Source organism: Gobius niger, assembly GCF_951799975.1.
Source record: "Gobius niger genome assembly, chromosome: 9".
Taxonomy (NCBI): domain Eukaryota; kingdom Metazoa; phylum Chordata; class Actinopteri; order Gobiiformes; family Gobiidae; genus Gobius; species Gobius niger.
In genome coordinates, this window is record NC_136860.1 from 13,730,958 (window position 1) to 13,748,203 (window position 17,246).

General features: G+C 39.3%; 1 protein-coding gene across 2 annotated transcripts; it reads left to right on the forward strand.

Moving 5' to 3' along the window:
* The first annotated feature begins 1,067 nt into the window (after nucleotides 1-1,067).
* klhdc3l (kelch domain containing 3-like) lies at nucleotides 1,068-16,633 on the forward strand. 2 transcript variants are annotated; one of them, XM_079562952.1, is made up of 8 exons: nucleotides 1,068-1,187; nucleotides 6,460-6,630; nucleotides 6,780-6,862; nucleotides 7,681-7,759; nucleotides 8,280-8,320; nucleotides 10,665-10,782; nucleotides 14,635-14,824; nucleotides 15,973-16,633. In XM_079562952.1, the coding sequence occupies exons 2-8, from the start codon at nucleotides 6,471-6,473 to the stop codon at nucleotides 16,544-16,546; spliced, it is 1,245 nt and encodes a 414-aa protein (XP_079419078.1). In that variant the 5' UTR covers nucleotides 1,068-1,187; nucleotides 6,460-6,470; the 3' UTR covers nucleotides 16,547-16,633. The 2 variants fall into 2 exon arrangements, with proteins under 2 accessions (XP_079419078.1, XP_079419079.1); XM_079562953.1 differs by lacking the exon at nucleotides 1,068-1,187 and adding an exon at nucleotides 1,272-1,293.
* Nucleotides 16,634-17,246: the final 613 nt, after the last annotated feature.

Consider the following 17,246-nt stretch of genomic DNA (forward strand, 5'->3'; position numbering starts at 1 on the left):
CTTACTTTGAAATAGGCTAATTTTACTCAAGCACAGGTAAAGAGCAGTGACCCAAAAAAAGTACTTGGGGAAAATGTTACTTGAGTACTGTGTAACAATTTTAGCGTAAATGTCTGAATTATTTCCAATGACTCCATCAATTGTGTGAAACAAAACATAAAATCATGTGGAAATCAAGATGCTCACAAAGAGAATTCCAAGAAAATGGCAAGATAATGCAGAAAAACGCAATAATTCTATTGAACAAGGCGCGCGACGAGACAAACTACATCTATTCGTATTGATACGAGGTACGTATTTATTGATACGTACCTGACTGGTCTTTGTGCCCGTAGAAGAGCTTGGTCCCTTCTAAGTCATCCCTGTTTGGAACTATAGGAATATGCTGGGAGAGGCGAAATGCTAACAACATCTTTGGTCGTTGTGCGTGACTGAGGGCACGCGTGAAGACCAGACAGGTACGCATCAACTCGTCTAAGCTCAGGCAACAACATATCTCAGTATGGAAAAACGGTGGCCTGTTCCTTTAAATATTTACTCACAGTGGAAAAAGTAACATTTCTTTTTATTCAAGTAAGAGTACACTTCACTCAAGTGGAAGTAAAAAGTACTGTATGAAAAAACGACTTTCGGAAGTACATTTTTTTCAAAACGCTGTACTTTGTACTTCGCCTCTGTTTATTGGTAATTATATTGCATAGAATGATACAGATTATACGTTTACCCTCCGTATCGACTGACTCTTTCTAAAAAAGTATGTCAGAGAGGGTTTAAGTGACGTTGAGCTTCATTTACATGATTTTAAACAGCCTGGCTAGCTACAGGATAAATGTAGACAAATAAATAAGCAAATATCCAAATTCTAAAACACACTAACCATTGTAAGGCGTACAGTGTAAAGTAGGCTAAGAAAGTAGGCTATGTAAGTATTATATTTGTAGTCTTCATTACAAGAACCAAAAAAAAAAACAAATGTCAACTTAGCATTTGCCTATTTTAGCTTGACAAAAATCATTCCCATCCGTCTTTATCTGTTTATCTGTCTCCTCACTATCCTCTCCCGCCCACGAAGCTAACCCTCGCCTCAGCAGGTCCTTGAACGCGTCTTACGAGGCGTTGTTTTTTTTTTTTTTTCTTTTTTTTGACAAAACAACAAGCCAAGACGAGGAGGAGCACGCCAGCTGCTCGTAAGTTAACTTTCTAACAAATAAAAGTACTGAAAAGTTCTCCATTTACGCGACGAAGGAGCAAATCGTGCGCGCCGCGATGCTAACGCCGTAGAAGAAGAAAAAAGTTTATCCGCTAACTTCTTCTTCTCGCTTCCTCTTTTTCGCCAAGCCATACCGTTAGCTTCTCCAATGTATGTACTTTGACTGTGTTTGGAACAATCGTCACGGTGCTCCCGTAAAGGAATTTAATGATATGATATGATTGTGTTTTAGCGTAAACAGAGCTTTATAGTGTCTTCACTGATTTCATTAGCGCGTCTGTGGTAAACGTATCATCAAAACCACTCCTCAATCTCCATCCGTCTTTCCCACAGTCTTATTAATGAGACTTATGAACGCCTTTGCAGGACTTGACCATTCAACAGTTATAACGTTTTTTCCCCCTATGTATTATATATATTATATATATATACGTGCGAAATTAACACCAGTATTTTTTTACACTTGTGAATCTCCATTAGTTTATTGTGAACAACGCAAACTGCTGAGTTCGGGAAAATCAACTGTTACCATGGAGATCCGCCATGTTTGTGGCATACATTTTCCATAGACTAACTTACAAAAGCTTACACACACAAAAAAAACAGTATAAAAAGTGAAAAAATAAATAAATGTGGAAGTATGAATGAGCCTTAGTGATATGACATCACAGTGAGAGTGTTGCTCCGGCTCATTTCTCTACATTTATATTGTTTATAGCCAGAGTTGGGTAGTACTCAGTTACATAGGCTACTCGAGTATACTTAAAGGAACAGGCCCCCGTTTTTCCGTACTGAGATATGTTCTTAGCTGAGCTTAGACGAGTTGATACGTACCTGTCTGGTCTTTGTGCGCGCCCGTGGAAGAGCTTGGTCGCTTCTAACTTCATTCACCCCGTTTGGAGCCGTAAGAATACACTGGGAGAGGCCAAATGCTAACAACGTCTTTGGTTGTTTTGCGTGACTGAGGGCACACAGTTCTTCCATACTGTGATTTGTTCTTACCTGAGTTTAGACGAGTTGATACGTACCTGTCTGGTCGTTGTGTGTGCCCCTGGAAGAGCGTGGTAGCTTCCAACTTCACCCCCGTTTGGAGCTATTAGAATATGCTGGGAGAGGCCAAATGCAAACAACATCTTTGGTCGTTTTGCGTGACTGAGGGCACACACAAATACCAGACAGGTACGCATCAACTTGTCTTCACTTGGTTAAGAGCATATCTCAGTATGGAAAAACAGTGGCCTGTTCCTTTAAGTGCATTTGACAGGTTTTAATACTTTTGAAGGATAATATGAGTTTCAAGTTCATCAATAGCATAATTATAGTTTTATTTCAGTAAAGAAGCATTTTTTAATGAACAAAGAAGAAAAAGTTCCACAGCAGTTTGACTCACTCATTTCCCATTAACTTAAAGGGACTAGATTGAAGTTGTCATTTTTATACTCGCTACTGCCACTTCAGGTCTTACGCATAACTGCAGTCTCTATATTACGCTCGTGCATGATGGTACTTTGGGCCCGAAGTAACAACTGTTTGAGTGACAGTGCAGGATTGTAGAGGCAGTTGTGGGGAATGGGTCTGAGCTCATTTTACACATTAGGACGTTGCTGGAGCAAGTAGGGGGCAGAAAATACATAATTTTAACATTTTAAACTCCGGCATCTAGTCCCTTTAACATGGTCGGCACGGCAACAGTTTCAAATTGTTTGCCTTCATCTATGTAACTTCCAGTCAATGTCCAATAAGGAAGGGAAACTATAAACATCACAAAAATGACCAAACTAAAGAAAGCTTTTAGAAAGGGTACGATCTTTAGCAAAATCTTGATTATAGTTGTGTTATAGATCTTTTAGTAAAAACTGTGTCTAAGTAACATTTTGAAGTAATTGTACTTGTGCTTGTAGTACTTGGTTGCTTCTACTTGAGTAATATTAAAATGAAGTATCTGTGCTATTTCTTGAGTGAAAAAAAAAATAGTAACTCGTGCAAGTGACAAATCTTCCTTTTGATGCATAAAATAGACGTATTTTCATTCTTCATCATTTCTTTTTATATGTTTTTATGGTGTTTTATTTGAAAATATTACAATTTCATGTTTTATTTCTCCTAATTTATGTCACTACTGAACACAGTACTCAAGTAACATTTTCTCCAATGACTTTTTTACTTATTTGGGCCACTACTATTGACTTCTCCTTGAGTAAAATTATTTTAAAATAGTCTCTACTCTTACTTGAGTAAATGTTTTGGCTCCTCGCCTAATGGACCCAAACAAGGGTGAAGTTAGAAGCGACCAAGCTCTTCCACGCTTTCACTATATAAATACGGTTACGTGAGTAGTCACACCATCCAAGTACAGCCAAACAAGATTAAACATGTCGATTTTCTAAGCCGATAAAAAGATGTACTATGTTGTAAAGCCTAATAACACTTTAGGAGCACGTCCACATCCGCGCAGTAAAGTCGAAGTGCTCCTAAGGTATTATGACGCCTCACAATGTAGTACATATTTACCCGCTTAGAAAATCGACATGTTTAATTTTGTGTAGCTATACTTGGGTCGTGTAACTACTCACGTAACCGTATTTAAATCGTGGAGGAGCTCGGTCGCTTCTAACTTCACCCTTGTTTGAGTCCATTAGGAGAGGAAATGCTAGCAACTTCTTGAGTCTTTTTGCGTGACTGAGCGCACACGTATAGACCAGTCAGGTACGCATCAACTCGTCTAAGCTCAGGTAAGAACATATCTCAGTATGGAAAGACGGTGGCCTGTTCCTGGATACTAGTAGGATTTCCTGGTTATTAGTTTAGCATTGAGAAGTGAATCAATTTATAAGGGACAATCAGATAAGATAGGGAAGCATAAAGTATTCAGCTCAATTATTTAATCAGGTTGTCAGCCATAGCAGTGCTTTTTACCAAGTTTAATGCTTAACATGGTGTTCAATAGTGGAGTAAGTTAGAAATAGTCTATTAATAAAAGATTGTGTGGCTGTTAGCTAAAGGTGAGGTCTTTTTGCTAATAATTTAAAAGATTGCTCCAGAGGTCACTAGAAATCGCCTTTGTTGACCCACTGAGCATTCCATTCTTGTGTAGGCTTGCTTATAACTTTGACTGGGAAAAACGCTGATAAACTAACAAAGGATGGAAGTTAGGGCTGCAACTAACGATTATTTTGGTAATCGATTAATCGACCGATTATTTTTACGATTAATCGATTAATCGCTTGGCTGTGAAAGGTGCATGGAAATTGTATTTTTTTTTCTATTTTTTTTATCACATAAAGCTAAAGTGGCGCCGCTTGAGGACACGTGGATGGAGTAAACTTAAAGTAAACGTTTCTAGGAGGCTCTTTGTGCTAATTCTGCTTTGATTGGACGAGACAAAGACAGATATTTATGAAATTTACGATGTACAAAACACTGCAGACCCTCACTTTAAAAAACAAAGTAGGTTTTCATCCAAAATACATAATTGTCATGTCTTTTTTGCTCAATTTTAGTCTGTGTTTACAGCCCTAATGGAAGTGCTTGCGCAACAGAGCTGGTGATTTTCTGATCCTTCTGCTATAAACCCGTATAGAGCTAGAATTGCGCACATGAACGATTTAATGTGAGGATCAGGTAACATTTGTTGATAAGCTTTAAGGTCAGACGAGTTTGATAAGCTCACTATGAACGGATATCCAAGCTCCAACGTAAGCAAAACAAAACAACAGAAACAATTAGATTTGAAGCAGCAGCCATTTTCATCAAGATGAGATGATCAAAGTAAAAGTCAATTCATAATAGAGGTATAGTTGAAGATTCATAATGTATTTTTTCCAAAAGAACAACAGTTTGTGGTAGTTCTGATTCAGGAATTCTATCCAGTGCCTCGCCCACAAAATGACCACCTTCAGTAAAAAAAGAAACAGACCATTTCTTTATATTTATATTTATACTTATATTTGTCATGTGTTTAGATTTTCAATTTGTGTTTTAAAATAATTCAAGATTCTGTTCTATGTGGACTATTTCAACATGTTTAAGGCGCTTTGCGATTTGAGACAATACGGGAAAAATTAGAATTTAAAAAATAAATTTGTTTCTCGGAAAAAAGTACGAGCCGACATTAAGTTTCTTTATGTTTTCCGCACTAGATCATTATCACAATATATGATATCTTCTCATTGGTTGCGTAGAATTCAGTTGGAGGGCAAGTGCCGATACAAGTCTATGGCAGTTTTTGAAAGAAATTTCCAAAAAAGAAAATGTCCAAATGTTTTCCTTGATTATTATTTCATAGTAATTAGATTCACACACATGCCACATTATCCTTATGGCTGAAAGTCCTTTCTACTGACCAACAATTATTTTGGCCGTGTTTACACCCCAATTGTAAAGCATTGTTTATCCAATTTCATGCCTATACAATACAATACAATACAACAATAGCTGTGTCTGAATCTTTGCCAAAGTCAGCACGTTTGTTCCCCGTCCTGCTTCTGCACTCGTTTTCCTATGGGACTGTTCTTCCTTCTATAGCATGGCCCTATCCGTAAATCCCACCTGACGCACACCATAACAACTTAACTCCCGTCACACTCGCAGCATGAGTCACCCGGTCATGTGCCTCCAGTGTCATTGTTCTAAACGCAGCAGGTGGGAAGGCGCAGGGGATATCAGGTGTTGTCAGCTGATGGAAGATAAACCGCTATCTTAGAAGCTCCTGAGTCTGACTGTGGAAATATTTAAATGGGTGGTAGTTTTGAGTCACCGATAATTGTAGAGGCCTGATCTACTGTTAGCAACCAACCTAACAATTGACCTCATTGCGCAGTGACTTGGGTTAAGTGTAGGCTTTAAGGTATTAAGTAAGTTTGGCTAAAGGAGGAATACAATCTGATCTATGATATGTACTATTGCGACTAAAGCCCAACCCTCCAAATTACGGTTTGCCTGTCGACTCTTTAGGACCCAACTTTTCACGATAAACTGCGACCAAAATTAAAATGTTAATGTCAACAAAATATAAACAGTTAGCCTTTTGATCTTGGTGTAATACACAATATAAAAATAAAGTGTATCATTTATCGTTTAGCTTTATATCACAGGGCAGTCGTGATAGATTAAGAACAGAAGGGGTCCCAGGACAGATCCTTGGGGAACGCCAACACTTAGTATTGGGAATAGAGATGAGACTTTGTCCTTGAAACCATCTTACAGTCATGTAGCACTTCTTTATTCGTCTGCTCTTGTTGTGTCTGAAGGTGCAGGACCCATGAGTCAGAGCGGTCCCTGCCTGTGGACTCAGCTCCCTCAGAGCAGCCCGAATCCGTGTGAGCGCTTTAAACTGGCCTGCTGCAGCCAACAGCAGTATGTGTACGTGCTGGGCGGCCGCCACACCACCTGCCAACGCGACTTCTGGAGGTACAACGTCGGTAAGCGTCAGATCAATTTATTTGAATGATTTTATTTTTTTCTTGACCATTAAACTTGTCAACACAGGCCTGCGTAATGTGATTAAGAGCAGCAAATGCAGACTAAACCCATAGTAATATACTTTAATTCTGATGTCTTTGATTTCTAGTATGTAACGAATGGAGCGAGCTGAACTGCACAAGCGAAGCCGCGCCGGAAGCACTCGAGGAACATTCTATGGTGGCCCACGAGGTACAAACACAGAAGAATTCATACCTTATGTGTTGCAAAGGATAACATAAATAACCATATCTCATCACTAACATGTGCTGAAGTGACAGTCTGTTATTTAAAATGCTTTTACGAATTGAATAGATTGCGTATAACTGACCGCCTGGGCCTGCAATTTGATGTAACGTAAGTAATATTAAACGATAACGTTTCTAAGTCCATTTGCTGATCTCATCAGAATCTAATCAGAATCTCTGGTGCCATAACTTTGACCAATGAGACGAGCTTTCCTGTGAACCGGCATGTCAGGTGCAATTGGAAGGGAAACGGGAGGGATTGTTTACTTTGAAATGTCTGTTTCTCTCCTCATTTTGCCAGCTCGGGATTGCTGTCAGGACCAATCACGAGGATCAGGGACTTGATGCTTCTGAAAATTCGTCTCTCTCTCTCTCTCTCTCTCTCTCTCGCTCCTCATTTTGAAATCTTACAGACTATCACTTTAAAGGCCCATCATTTGCTTTATAAGCTGATATGTTGTTCTCATACCTAACCTTGTGTTTTGCTACATTCATTTTATTGTCTCTTTCACAAAAACTCTCACACTCCGACCCACCTGCTGATGTAACAAGGTGGTGCTCCTCTGCTTGGTCGCAGCTTTTGTCTTTGTTTTTCGCTGTATTTCAACTGCTTCACTTCCCTCTGTCTTACGTTTGCTGGGGTAAAACTGAAGGCATTGCTATCCCGTTAATTAAAGTAACATGAAGTTATAAAACATACCTCATTACCTAGTATTTCAAAAGTCCTGACTAATGTCTTTGAATAATCCGTGTCCACTTTAGGGCTTTGTGATCGTGTTTGGGGGCATGCTGGACGGAGCGTACTCCAGGCTGCGATGTCCCCTCTGGGTGTTTGACATTCGTAAGTGAGCACACAGCTTTGTTGTTTGCTAGCACCTACGTAACACAACTTGTTCTCACATGTTCGCTTTACTGCTTCTGGGACAAGAGTTCTCATTAAAACACTTAGTAAACAGATTGTACAGACCGTCGAACATATTTGTTTTTTTATTTTTTTGTTTGCATAAAAGACAAATTGTTAATAAGGAGAAAAAAGTCTCAACAGGGCATTCATTTGCTACAAGTTTGTTAAATAAAGCTTTGATCTATTGACATTTGGCATCCTGGCATAGCAACATCGCAATAGTTTTGGCTAACTTTCTGTTGTGAGAAACTCTTTTCTGTCCCAATTTCATTCCTATTGGTAGGTAGCAGAGTCTCACAGTTCAATTGTGCAAGAATGCCTCTAGCAACATACATTAGCAGCAGATAATAATGCAAAAACATCACATTTTCTAACCCTGTAATTGGAACACAGCTCTTGTTTTCGGATTGATTTGCCTATTGTTTTGCTAACATGATATTTTGTGCTTGGTTCACAGTAAAACAGAAGTGGGTGCACTGCCGTGGAAAGTCACATCAGGTAAAATACACACTTTAAAGTGGACACATCATTCATGGTGGGCTTGAATAAAAACTCGAATAAACATTATTTTGGGAGCTTCATCTTAGAGGGGCTCCTCCTGCTGGCAGCTGTGGGAATAATTTTAAAAAGAAACACCAGGACTTGCGGCGTGGTTAACACCTTGCGTGATACACATTTTTAGCACAGAACGGTACAATGTTGGATTATGGGTTTTGATAATATGCAGTTGTATCCAGGAAGTACAAAACGAAGTGCCGACACCACAGAAGAAGAAATGTAAGAAACTAAATTTAACAACTTTACCCAAGAATTACTCAATGCTGCAGGAATGTGGGGAAATACAACTCCAGGTCTGTCTATGACGAGGGAACAAGCTTAAAAAAAGTTGATTTAGTATGATATGTCCACTTTAAACATTATTCTCGTACAGTAGGTGTTATTTATGATGCAACAAGCTCAAGCTGTGTTTTATTTCTTTCATGTTTAATCCGGCATAAGAAATCAGTTTCCTTCTCAAGTGCTCAAAATGCCCCCCCTCTCTCTCCCAATTGGATGTCACAAATCTTATGTACAATGGTTTTGTCCAGACTGGGGGACTTGTTTTGATCATTTTGGCACTCAAATTGCCTCCAGTGTAAATATAAAAACTGACTGTTAAGGATTTGTAAAACTTGTGCAATTCTTCCAAAACATTAACTAAGCATTCCTAATCACTCATCATTTACAAGCACCTATGAGGAGCCCAAACCCTCCTAACCTTAAACATTCCCGACTAAGCCACAGACAGGGCTGGTGCGCACTGTGACTATGGTAACTAATTTGGTGCTTATAAATGATTAACAGTCAGTGGTGGAAGAATCCAAATCGTTTACTTAAAGCGAGACACGGCAGGTGAAGACATCGATTTTGTTTTTTTCCCGCAGTGGTTGATGTTGACATTTGTAGCTAGTTTCCTCCCTCAGCATTTTAGTTTTAACGTCAGAGGGTAAGACGAAACTTACTCCGGATGATGCTTGTTATATGGTGAGGTTTATTTTGCCGCTAGTGAGCCAGAGATTTCCCGGAAATAACAATATCATTGCGGTGCGCCGGCGGTTTTCCTTATTCATTCACAAATAACATCCACATTTAATGCCTGTCTGTCACACAAACGGGAACCAAGATGACACTATAACTACGGGTATGGGGACTATCGGGGGTGGGCCAGCTGTTACGAGGGAATACTTAACTTTAACATTGAAGCCAGGGTACCTGACTTTTTGTTGTTGTTGAGTAAATGTATTTTTGCAATTACAGTGTGTTGTAAACAAAATGAAAAACAGATCTTATTGCATTGTCTTCACCCAAATTTTCAATAAGCGACGGAAGATAGAAGTAGAAATCGAAATGAGTGCAATTTATTTTGGGGGTGGTCCTCCCTGCTTCACTTATCCACTGCTCAAATCTTTACACAGGAATGGAACGTGCATTAAATGAGTTTGCCTGAACGATCCGCACATTTTGTACACAAGGCAACTCAATGCGCCTGTATGCGTGACAGGTGTCAGCTTTAAAAAAAAGAAAGTCTAGTCCTTTCTAGACTAAAACTAAATTAGAAGTAGTTCATGGGACTAAACCTATGACTAAAATCTCGAGGTATTTTCGTCGACAAAATAAAAAGTCATTAAATAAAAAGAAAGGACTAAAAAGAGCCAGATAAAGTTCCAAGGACCAAGTCTGTGCTCTGTTAATGTGGGTCAAACCACCTCGATCAAGCACAGAACATGACAAAGATGTTTGAATACAATATAATTATTCTAAATAATCAGCAGAAGCCTCTAGGTGGGGGTAAGTAAAGGTTTAAGGGGTGCATGTGAATCCACTATTATTTATACTTAAAAGCACTGGTTTGGAAAACAGTTGAAAAAGGCGAAATGCTGTTTTTTTTGTTGACTGACATTACAATATGCAATAATAAACGTGGCGAACCTCAACCCAAAATCCCGTACAAAATGTAGAGATAAAGGCTCTAAAATGTAAAAATGAAAGTATTGATCAGAACATTTTCTTTAGTTCTTTTTACTGTTTTTCTTTCCACCACTGACAATAGCTAGTTAAAGTGTATAATAATAATAATGATGAATGCATATGAAGTATTTCCTACTGCATAACATAGCAAACTCCATAGCTACCAAATTTATGACGTAATACTGCACATTACAAAGTTTTGTTTTATTACACAGTTACCCTGCTAGTTAAAAGGTTGTTCCTGCAGGATGCATTGTGTGTCCCTATAATCTGCCCCAGGGACAGAATGTATTTAGATCAGAAATGTTCAACTTGTTTTTGTCTTTGACTGTAGGACACACCGTCCAACAGGAAGGGACACAGTGCCGTGGTGATTGGTTCATCCATGTTCGTCTATGGAGGTTTTGTCGACCTCAAAGGATCGTCTCAGGAGTTCTGGAGTTTGAACCTTGGTAAAAACACATTATGCCTTTTTATTGGCACGTAAAACGAAAAAAACGTAAAAGGATTTTACAGGCTTAGTTAGATCAGTAACTTCAAACCCATTATCGCTTGACAACGGCTTCCACAACAAACAGGAGCAAGGGAGTCATTTGATTTCAACCAGGGGTGCCCAAAGTGGGGTCCGTCGGAACAATAAAGGTGCTTTATTTGCATTTGACCCATCCCTCAACGCCACTGAGCGACCCGTAGGGAGTAGTGGGCGGCAACTGTGCCCGAGGACCCATCTCCAGATGTGGAGCCAGGGTGATGGTCAGAAACACCTGGCTGTAGGATTCACCAATAGAAAGTCTGTGGGGAACTGACCAAATACTTCAGTTCCTCACTGTAAATTCAACACATGTATCAAATAGAAAAAAAGCTCCATTTATCATGCTGCGTTTCAGGCATCTGGTAACTGGGATTTTTCCCACACCACTTAGCTAATAAAATGCTTACCTTTCTTCACACCAGGTGTAATTCAAAACATGGAGGCTCCGACCTAAAGTAACGTTCACATCACTGATCGGGGGACCACCATAAATAGTAGTGAAAGCGGGACAAGTCATGTGATTTGGGGGGACATGGAACCCCCACTGTCAGACTGGACAACACTACTGTTCCTCTATTTGCACTCCCCTGAGTGTTCTTGAGAGCTGACGTAGCAAGCAGATTTGTCGATTGTGAGAACAATAAAGTTCTATCTTATCTTATTTATGAGGAATTCAAATTTAGATTACATGAAGATCAGCATTGAAGTGTTTCCTTTGCGGCTCAGGACAAACACCTAACAAATAAAGCACTTACTTATTTTGTCCCAAAATCATGCACACACAGAATAAGGTCACAATATATTGTAGTCCGTAAAGTTAGGACACACAATTTTAAAGCGTAAAAAGCAACCTATGAATGTATTATTTGTAAACATTTAACATTAGATTAAGCACAGGAATGGAGTGAAATGTGGATATTTGACTAAATGGGCAAAATAAATGTGTAAAACTGACATAATAGATTTAATCAAAACATAGAGTTGAATGTGCCATGAACCAGACTTTTTGTATATAAAAAAATGTATTCATGGCATTGAAGATCAAGAAATTTAGATTGAATGTCTACAACTGTAAGGCTTTGAATTGACACATGACACATGAGGCACCATTTAAGATTTTGCTAAACATTTTACCCAGCGTGATAATTTTCGCCGCGTTTGTTGATTCACTTTCTTGTGGGACACTGACAGGAAGTGACATAGATAGAGGCGAACAATCAAACTGTGTGGATTTAACTTTATTGAAAGAGTAGGACATGGTTGAAATGGGTGGGACGGGGAAGTGCAACCCAAAGAGGGACTTCACTTTAATGGTTTTGTTTGATGAAGCCGTCGCGGTCCTCATCTCGGATCTGAACTCGGACCCCTCTGAGTTTACATGTTGTAATTGTAAATAACCAATTCGAGCGCCGAGGTTCAAGGCCGGAAAATGTACCGGTTATAAGTTGCTTGGAACGCAGCATTAGTTCACAGTCTCCTTATTCTGCATAGTCATAACATGATTCAGAAAAATACTTAATCAGTCAGAAAAATCTCAAATGCTATGCTAATATACCTGATTATGTCAGTTAAACGATAACAAGTCCGCTTTATCAAATGCATAAGCCTTCACATGACAGGACATACAACGATTTTATTCTAATTTAAGTTATGAAATTTATTGAAATTTCTGTAACAATTTTAAAGTCTGTCTTACAATAAAATCTTAAAAAGCAGTCACAAGTCTGAGCCATATTGGATGTCCAGAATGAAGGCCCTATGGTGCATGCATACTGACACCTGGTGGATTGCCTGTGCATTACAGGTATCTGATGACACTGAGGTCTCAGAAATTCATGTATTGGATATGATGATCTTGCTGAAAAGTTTCCTCTGTTTACTGGAGTAAATGCAAATCCTCAGAAATGATAAATGCATATATTTTTGTTGCCTTTGTGGCACCAAAAATATTTTGTTGCTGCTTTGTGAAGTGACTGCGGCCCTTCCGAAGATTTCCTTTCCTCGAAGCATGTCGCTGTGGTGTTACCATATCCACTTTGTTAAATACTGTACATCTGCGGTTATTACATCCTGGTCCTGTGAGGAAAGGCCATAAAGCTGTTTTAACCTCTTACCACCCGCCTGAACCAAATGCATTCTGTCCTCTTTGGCCATTATATAGGTCTGTGTAACACCTCATTTGAAAGCTAAGACCTTTTTTATGTTTATTTTTTTTTTGGGTCACATTTTTGTAATTTTTTGTTGTTGAATTTTTGTCACTTTTTTGTTGATTTTTTGCCATATTTTTGTTGAATTTTTGTCACTTTTTGTTTGAGTTTTTGTCACATTTTTGTTTAATTTTTGTCATTTTTTTTGTTTAATATTTGTCACTTTTTGGTTGAGTTTTTGTCACATTTTTGTTGAATTTTTGTCACATTTTTGTTGAATTTTTGTCACATTTTTGGTTGAGTTTTTGTCACTTTTTGGTTGAGTTTGTGTCACTTTTTTGTTAAGTTTTTGTCTCCTTTTTGTTGCGTTTACATCCTTGTTTTCTTCTCATTTTTTGTGGCTGTTTTGGTGCTTTTTTCCCAAGAAGCTTTTTGATTAGGGTAAAGCCAAACTGGAGAAAATGGGATCCGTTCAGGTGGTAGTTAAGAGGTTAAGCGCATACACTCCTTGTTTAGACTATAGAGTTTAGATCTTAGGCCGGAGCCCGGCCTGAAATTGGGGCCGTGTCGACCGATATATCGTGCATGACAGCTGGGTTTGGGTCGGGCTTCAAGATTTTTTCATTTCGATTTTCATCATCAATATTAAAATAGAAGTTTTCACCTTATTCCAGAAGTTCGTGTGGGTGCTGCCATGAATTGTGCCCAAACCTTCACTCTTATTAGTTTACATAGGACTGGAGAAGTCACGAGAAAATCAGTTACTACACACATTTCACTCAAATCAGTCATAATAATAATAATAATACATTTTATTTATATTGCACTTTACATGTCAAAGAAACCTCAAAGTGATCAAATATATCAGATTTTAGCAGCGAACATTTTCCCTCATTCTCCACTTTACCCCCACCTGAACCGAGCACATTTTCTCCAGTTTCCCAAATCTAAAAGCTTCTTGAACAAAGTGTGAAAACAGTGACAAAAAACAAGATTAACATACAACAAAAAAAGCAACAAAAACACGGTAAAAAAGTGACGAAAGGAAAGCGTGACGAGAACATGACAAAAAAAGTCAAAAAGCAACAAAAATAACAAAAGCACGACAAAAAAAAAATCAAAAAAACGTAAACATGACAAACAAGCTTAAAAAATGTGACATAAACACGGAAAAACAGCCACGATCAATTTTGTAGGGCTTAGGCACTGGCCTATAGCTTTTAGATTTGGGTAAAGCTAAACTGGAGAAAATGTGCTCGGTTAAGGCGGGGGTGAAGAGGCTCCCGGAAGTGTCAATACAACGAAAGTGCTGTGGGAAAAAGAGGCAAAAGTGGGCGGGACGGAATAAGGTGAATAAGCTCAGTCTGTTGGATACAAAATGTGATTATACTTATTATAAAATAGAGGAGTCGTCCCGTAGTTCTGACTGAACTAAAATGAGTTTTTATGCCGGGTTTGTTTCGGGCTCAGGCCTACAGGCTCGGGCTCGGATCAGTGGGGGCTCTATGCCCGCGGGCCTGGGTTGGTCCGATCTGAGCTTATTTCATTTGTTGCATTGCCTCTGGTTTGTGCTGAAGCAACACTGTAAACATTGCTCGTCTGGTGTTTGTTCCCGCCTGCCGCAGACTCCATGGTGTGGTCCCCTCTGGCCTCGTCCCACCAGGCCTCATTAGGACCAGGGCCCCGGCACAGCCACTCGTCCGCAGCCTTCCATAGCTGCATGTACCTGTACGGAGGGCTCAAGGGGCTGCGCGAGCAGAGGGACTTCTGGATGTGGAATTCCAGCAGCAGCACGTGGAGCTCACTCAAAACCAAGTGAGTCATTATCAGTGTTAATTTTGACAACATATTTTATTTTAGTTTTAGTCTTAGTCTTTTGACTAAAATTAAATTACATTTTTGTCGAGATTTAGTAAAAAAAACGTTTCAATTTTAGTCTAGTTTTAGTCGACTAAAATTGCATGTCAATTTAGTCGACTATGCATTTATAATATTCATTATAATCATATTTAATCTTGTTCCTCAACTTCACGGAGCTGCTCCACATGAACAAAGCTCAGAGCTGCTCCTTTGGCAGTAAATGATCTGAGGTTCTTTCAGACGGTCAATAGAAGTTTAGATGATTTTAGTCTCTCTTTTTAAATTTTATTTAGTCTTATTTTAGTCGACTAAAATATCTGGACATTTTAGTCATAATTTTAGTCTCCTGAGAAACTTTTAATTTAGTTTTAGTCCAATTTTGTCGTCAAAAATATCACTTTGACTAAAATTAAGACAAAATATTTTAGTCGGCGAAATTAACACTGGTCATTATGTGACATATATACTATAAAAACTATTGTACAAAGCCGTCAGGCATGTTTTTTCAATTATGTGGTACGTCATGTTTATGAATAAACCTAAAGGGAGAAAAGACAAAAGCAGCAGTTACCTAGCAGTTTACCTTTAGCTTGAGAAATGGGAAAGATATGATCGTTTACTTCATCAATGTAAAAGCCATTCCTGACTAATATGTCATTTACAGAGTGGTCACCTGAATTTGGTTGTTTTATTGTCACAGAAAGCAATTTTGCAAACGTTTCTTTGTATCTAAGCACCAGAGTCAAGGTTATGGTTAAGTTATACTTTATTGTTCCCATATTTATTGCCCGGGCAACAATCTCCACATGTGGAGTCAGGCTCATGGTCAGAATTACCTGGCCTCACCAGGATTCACCTATCCTGAATCCTCCAGCCACATGTTTTTAGTGGTAGGGGAAGCCAGAGTACCCAGAGGAAACCTACGCAGACACAGGGAGAACATGCAAAGTCCACACAGAAAGGCCCTGTGAACTGTGGCAAGGAGAAAGTAGTGTTCAGTGTGTAGAGTTCACTTGTCCACTAAAGTGAATGAGGGGTTGACTAGTGACTAGAGCAGGCTTTGGGACTTGCATATAATTCACTCATCCCGTGTTCATGCGCAGGTCTGGCCCGTCTAAGCTCATCGGACACACCGCGGTAGCCTACAAAGACTCCATGCTTGTGTTCGGAGGGTGCGAGAGCCAGCACTCCCCTCAGAACTGCCTTTGGAGATACAACTTCACCTCTCAATCCTGGAGTCAAGTCTCCGCTCTCCCGGGCTCCAGACCTCCCCATAAGATCCACCACTGCTGCGCCGGACTAGGCCCCAGCTACCACCGCCCCGACCTGGACAAATCCACCCCCGACTCCAGACAGCCAAGTCCCGTCGGAGACAAAATAAGACGCTTTAAGAACAAGTGCTTCCCCGCTCCTCTGGGCTTTTTAGACCCGGAGAACGCCATCGAACTGGAACTGTTGACTCCTGAGAAAAGAGGTGACAGCAGAGAGGAGTGGGAAGTGGACTGTCTGACTTTTGAGAACAAGGCGCTGAGGAGGAGCTGGAGTTTGGAGGAGGAACACGACGCACATGTAGATATAAGCCAGCACCTGCCGGACATGCTGCTGGTGTTCGGAGGGAGGCCGTGCACGCTCCACAACCCCATATCTGTGTGGCAAATGACACTCACAGACTCCTGATGCCGGTTTGTAAATGCACTATGTAGATCTATACATAGATAGTGTTTAAATGAGCACAAAAAGAGCACAGCATAGATATATAGATACGTATATTCTTTATTGTACAACTGTGTGGAGGAAAGTAGAGGAATGAACAATGAATAAGTTGGTAAAATGCTAACAAAAGGGAATAGCGTAGAAAGAAATTGATACAGTTGAAAAGATTTACAATCAAAAGTTTACAACATTTAAAATTGTTCAAAATGTATTTCGGGAATGTTGAATTTTGTGTTTTGTTTTTTATTGTTTTTTACTGTATTCATGTTTTAGATATACGTATATATATATGAAGAACAGTATTAACTTTGACTATTAACTATAAAGTTGCTAAAAAACCGGTGGCTTTTTCAGCTTGTGCAATTTTTTAATTGTCTGTCCTGCTTTTACATTTGATGTTTATTGTGAGCGCTGAAAGTGACATAAACCTTTTATGTTTGAAACCATGTTTGAGCACAAGTGTTACAGATTATCTCAGCAATAAAAATGGAGACGTGGCGTTCGATTCCAAAGTATGTTGAGAGTTAGCAAGCGGGCTACTCCGAGAAACTTCTTAGGGTTTGTTAGCCTGCTCAATGTATTTTTTCCTATAGCCTTTAGTGTTAGCTATTAAACATCACAAATTATGAACGATCCAGATGTCGGCCGTAATGTATGTATAGAC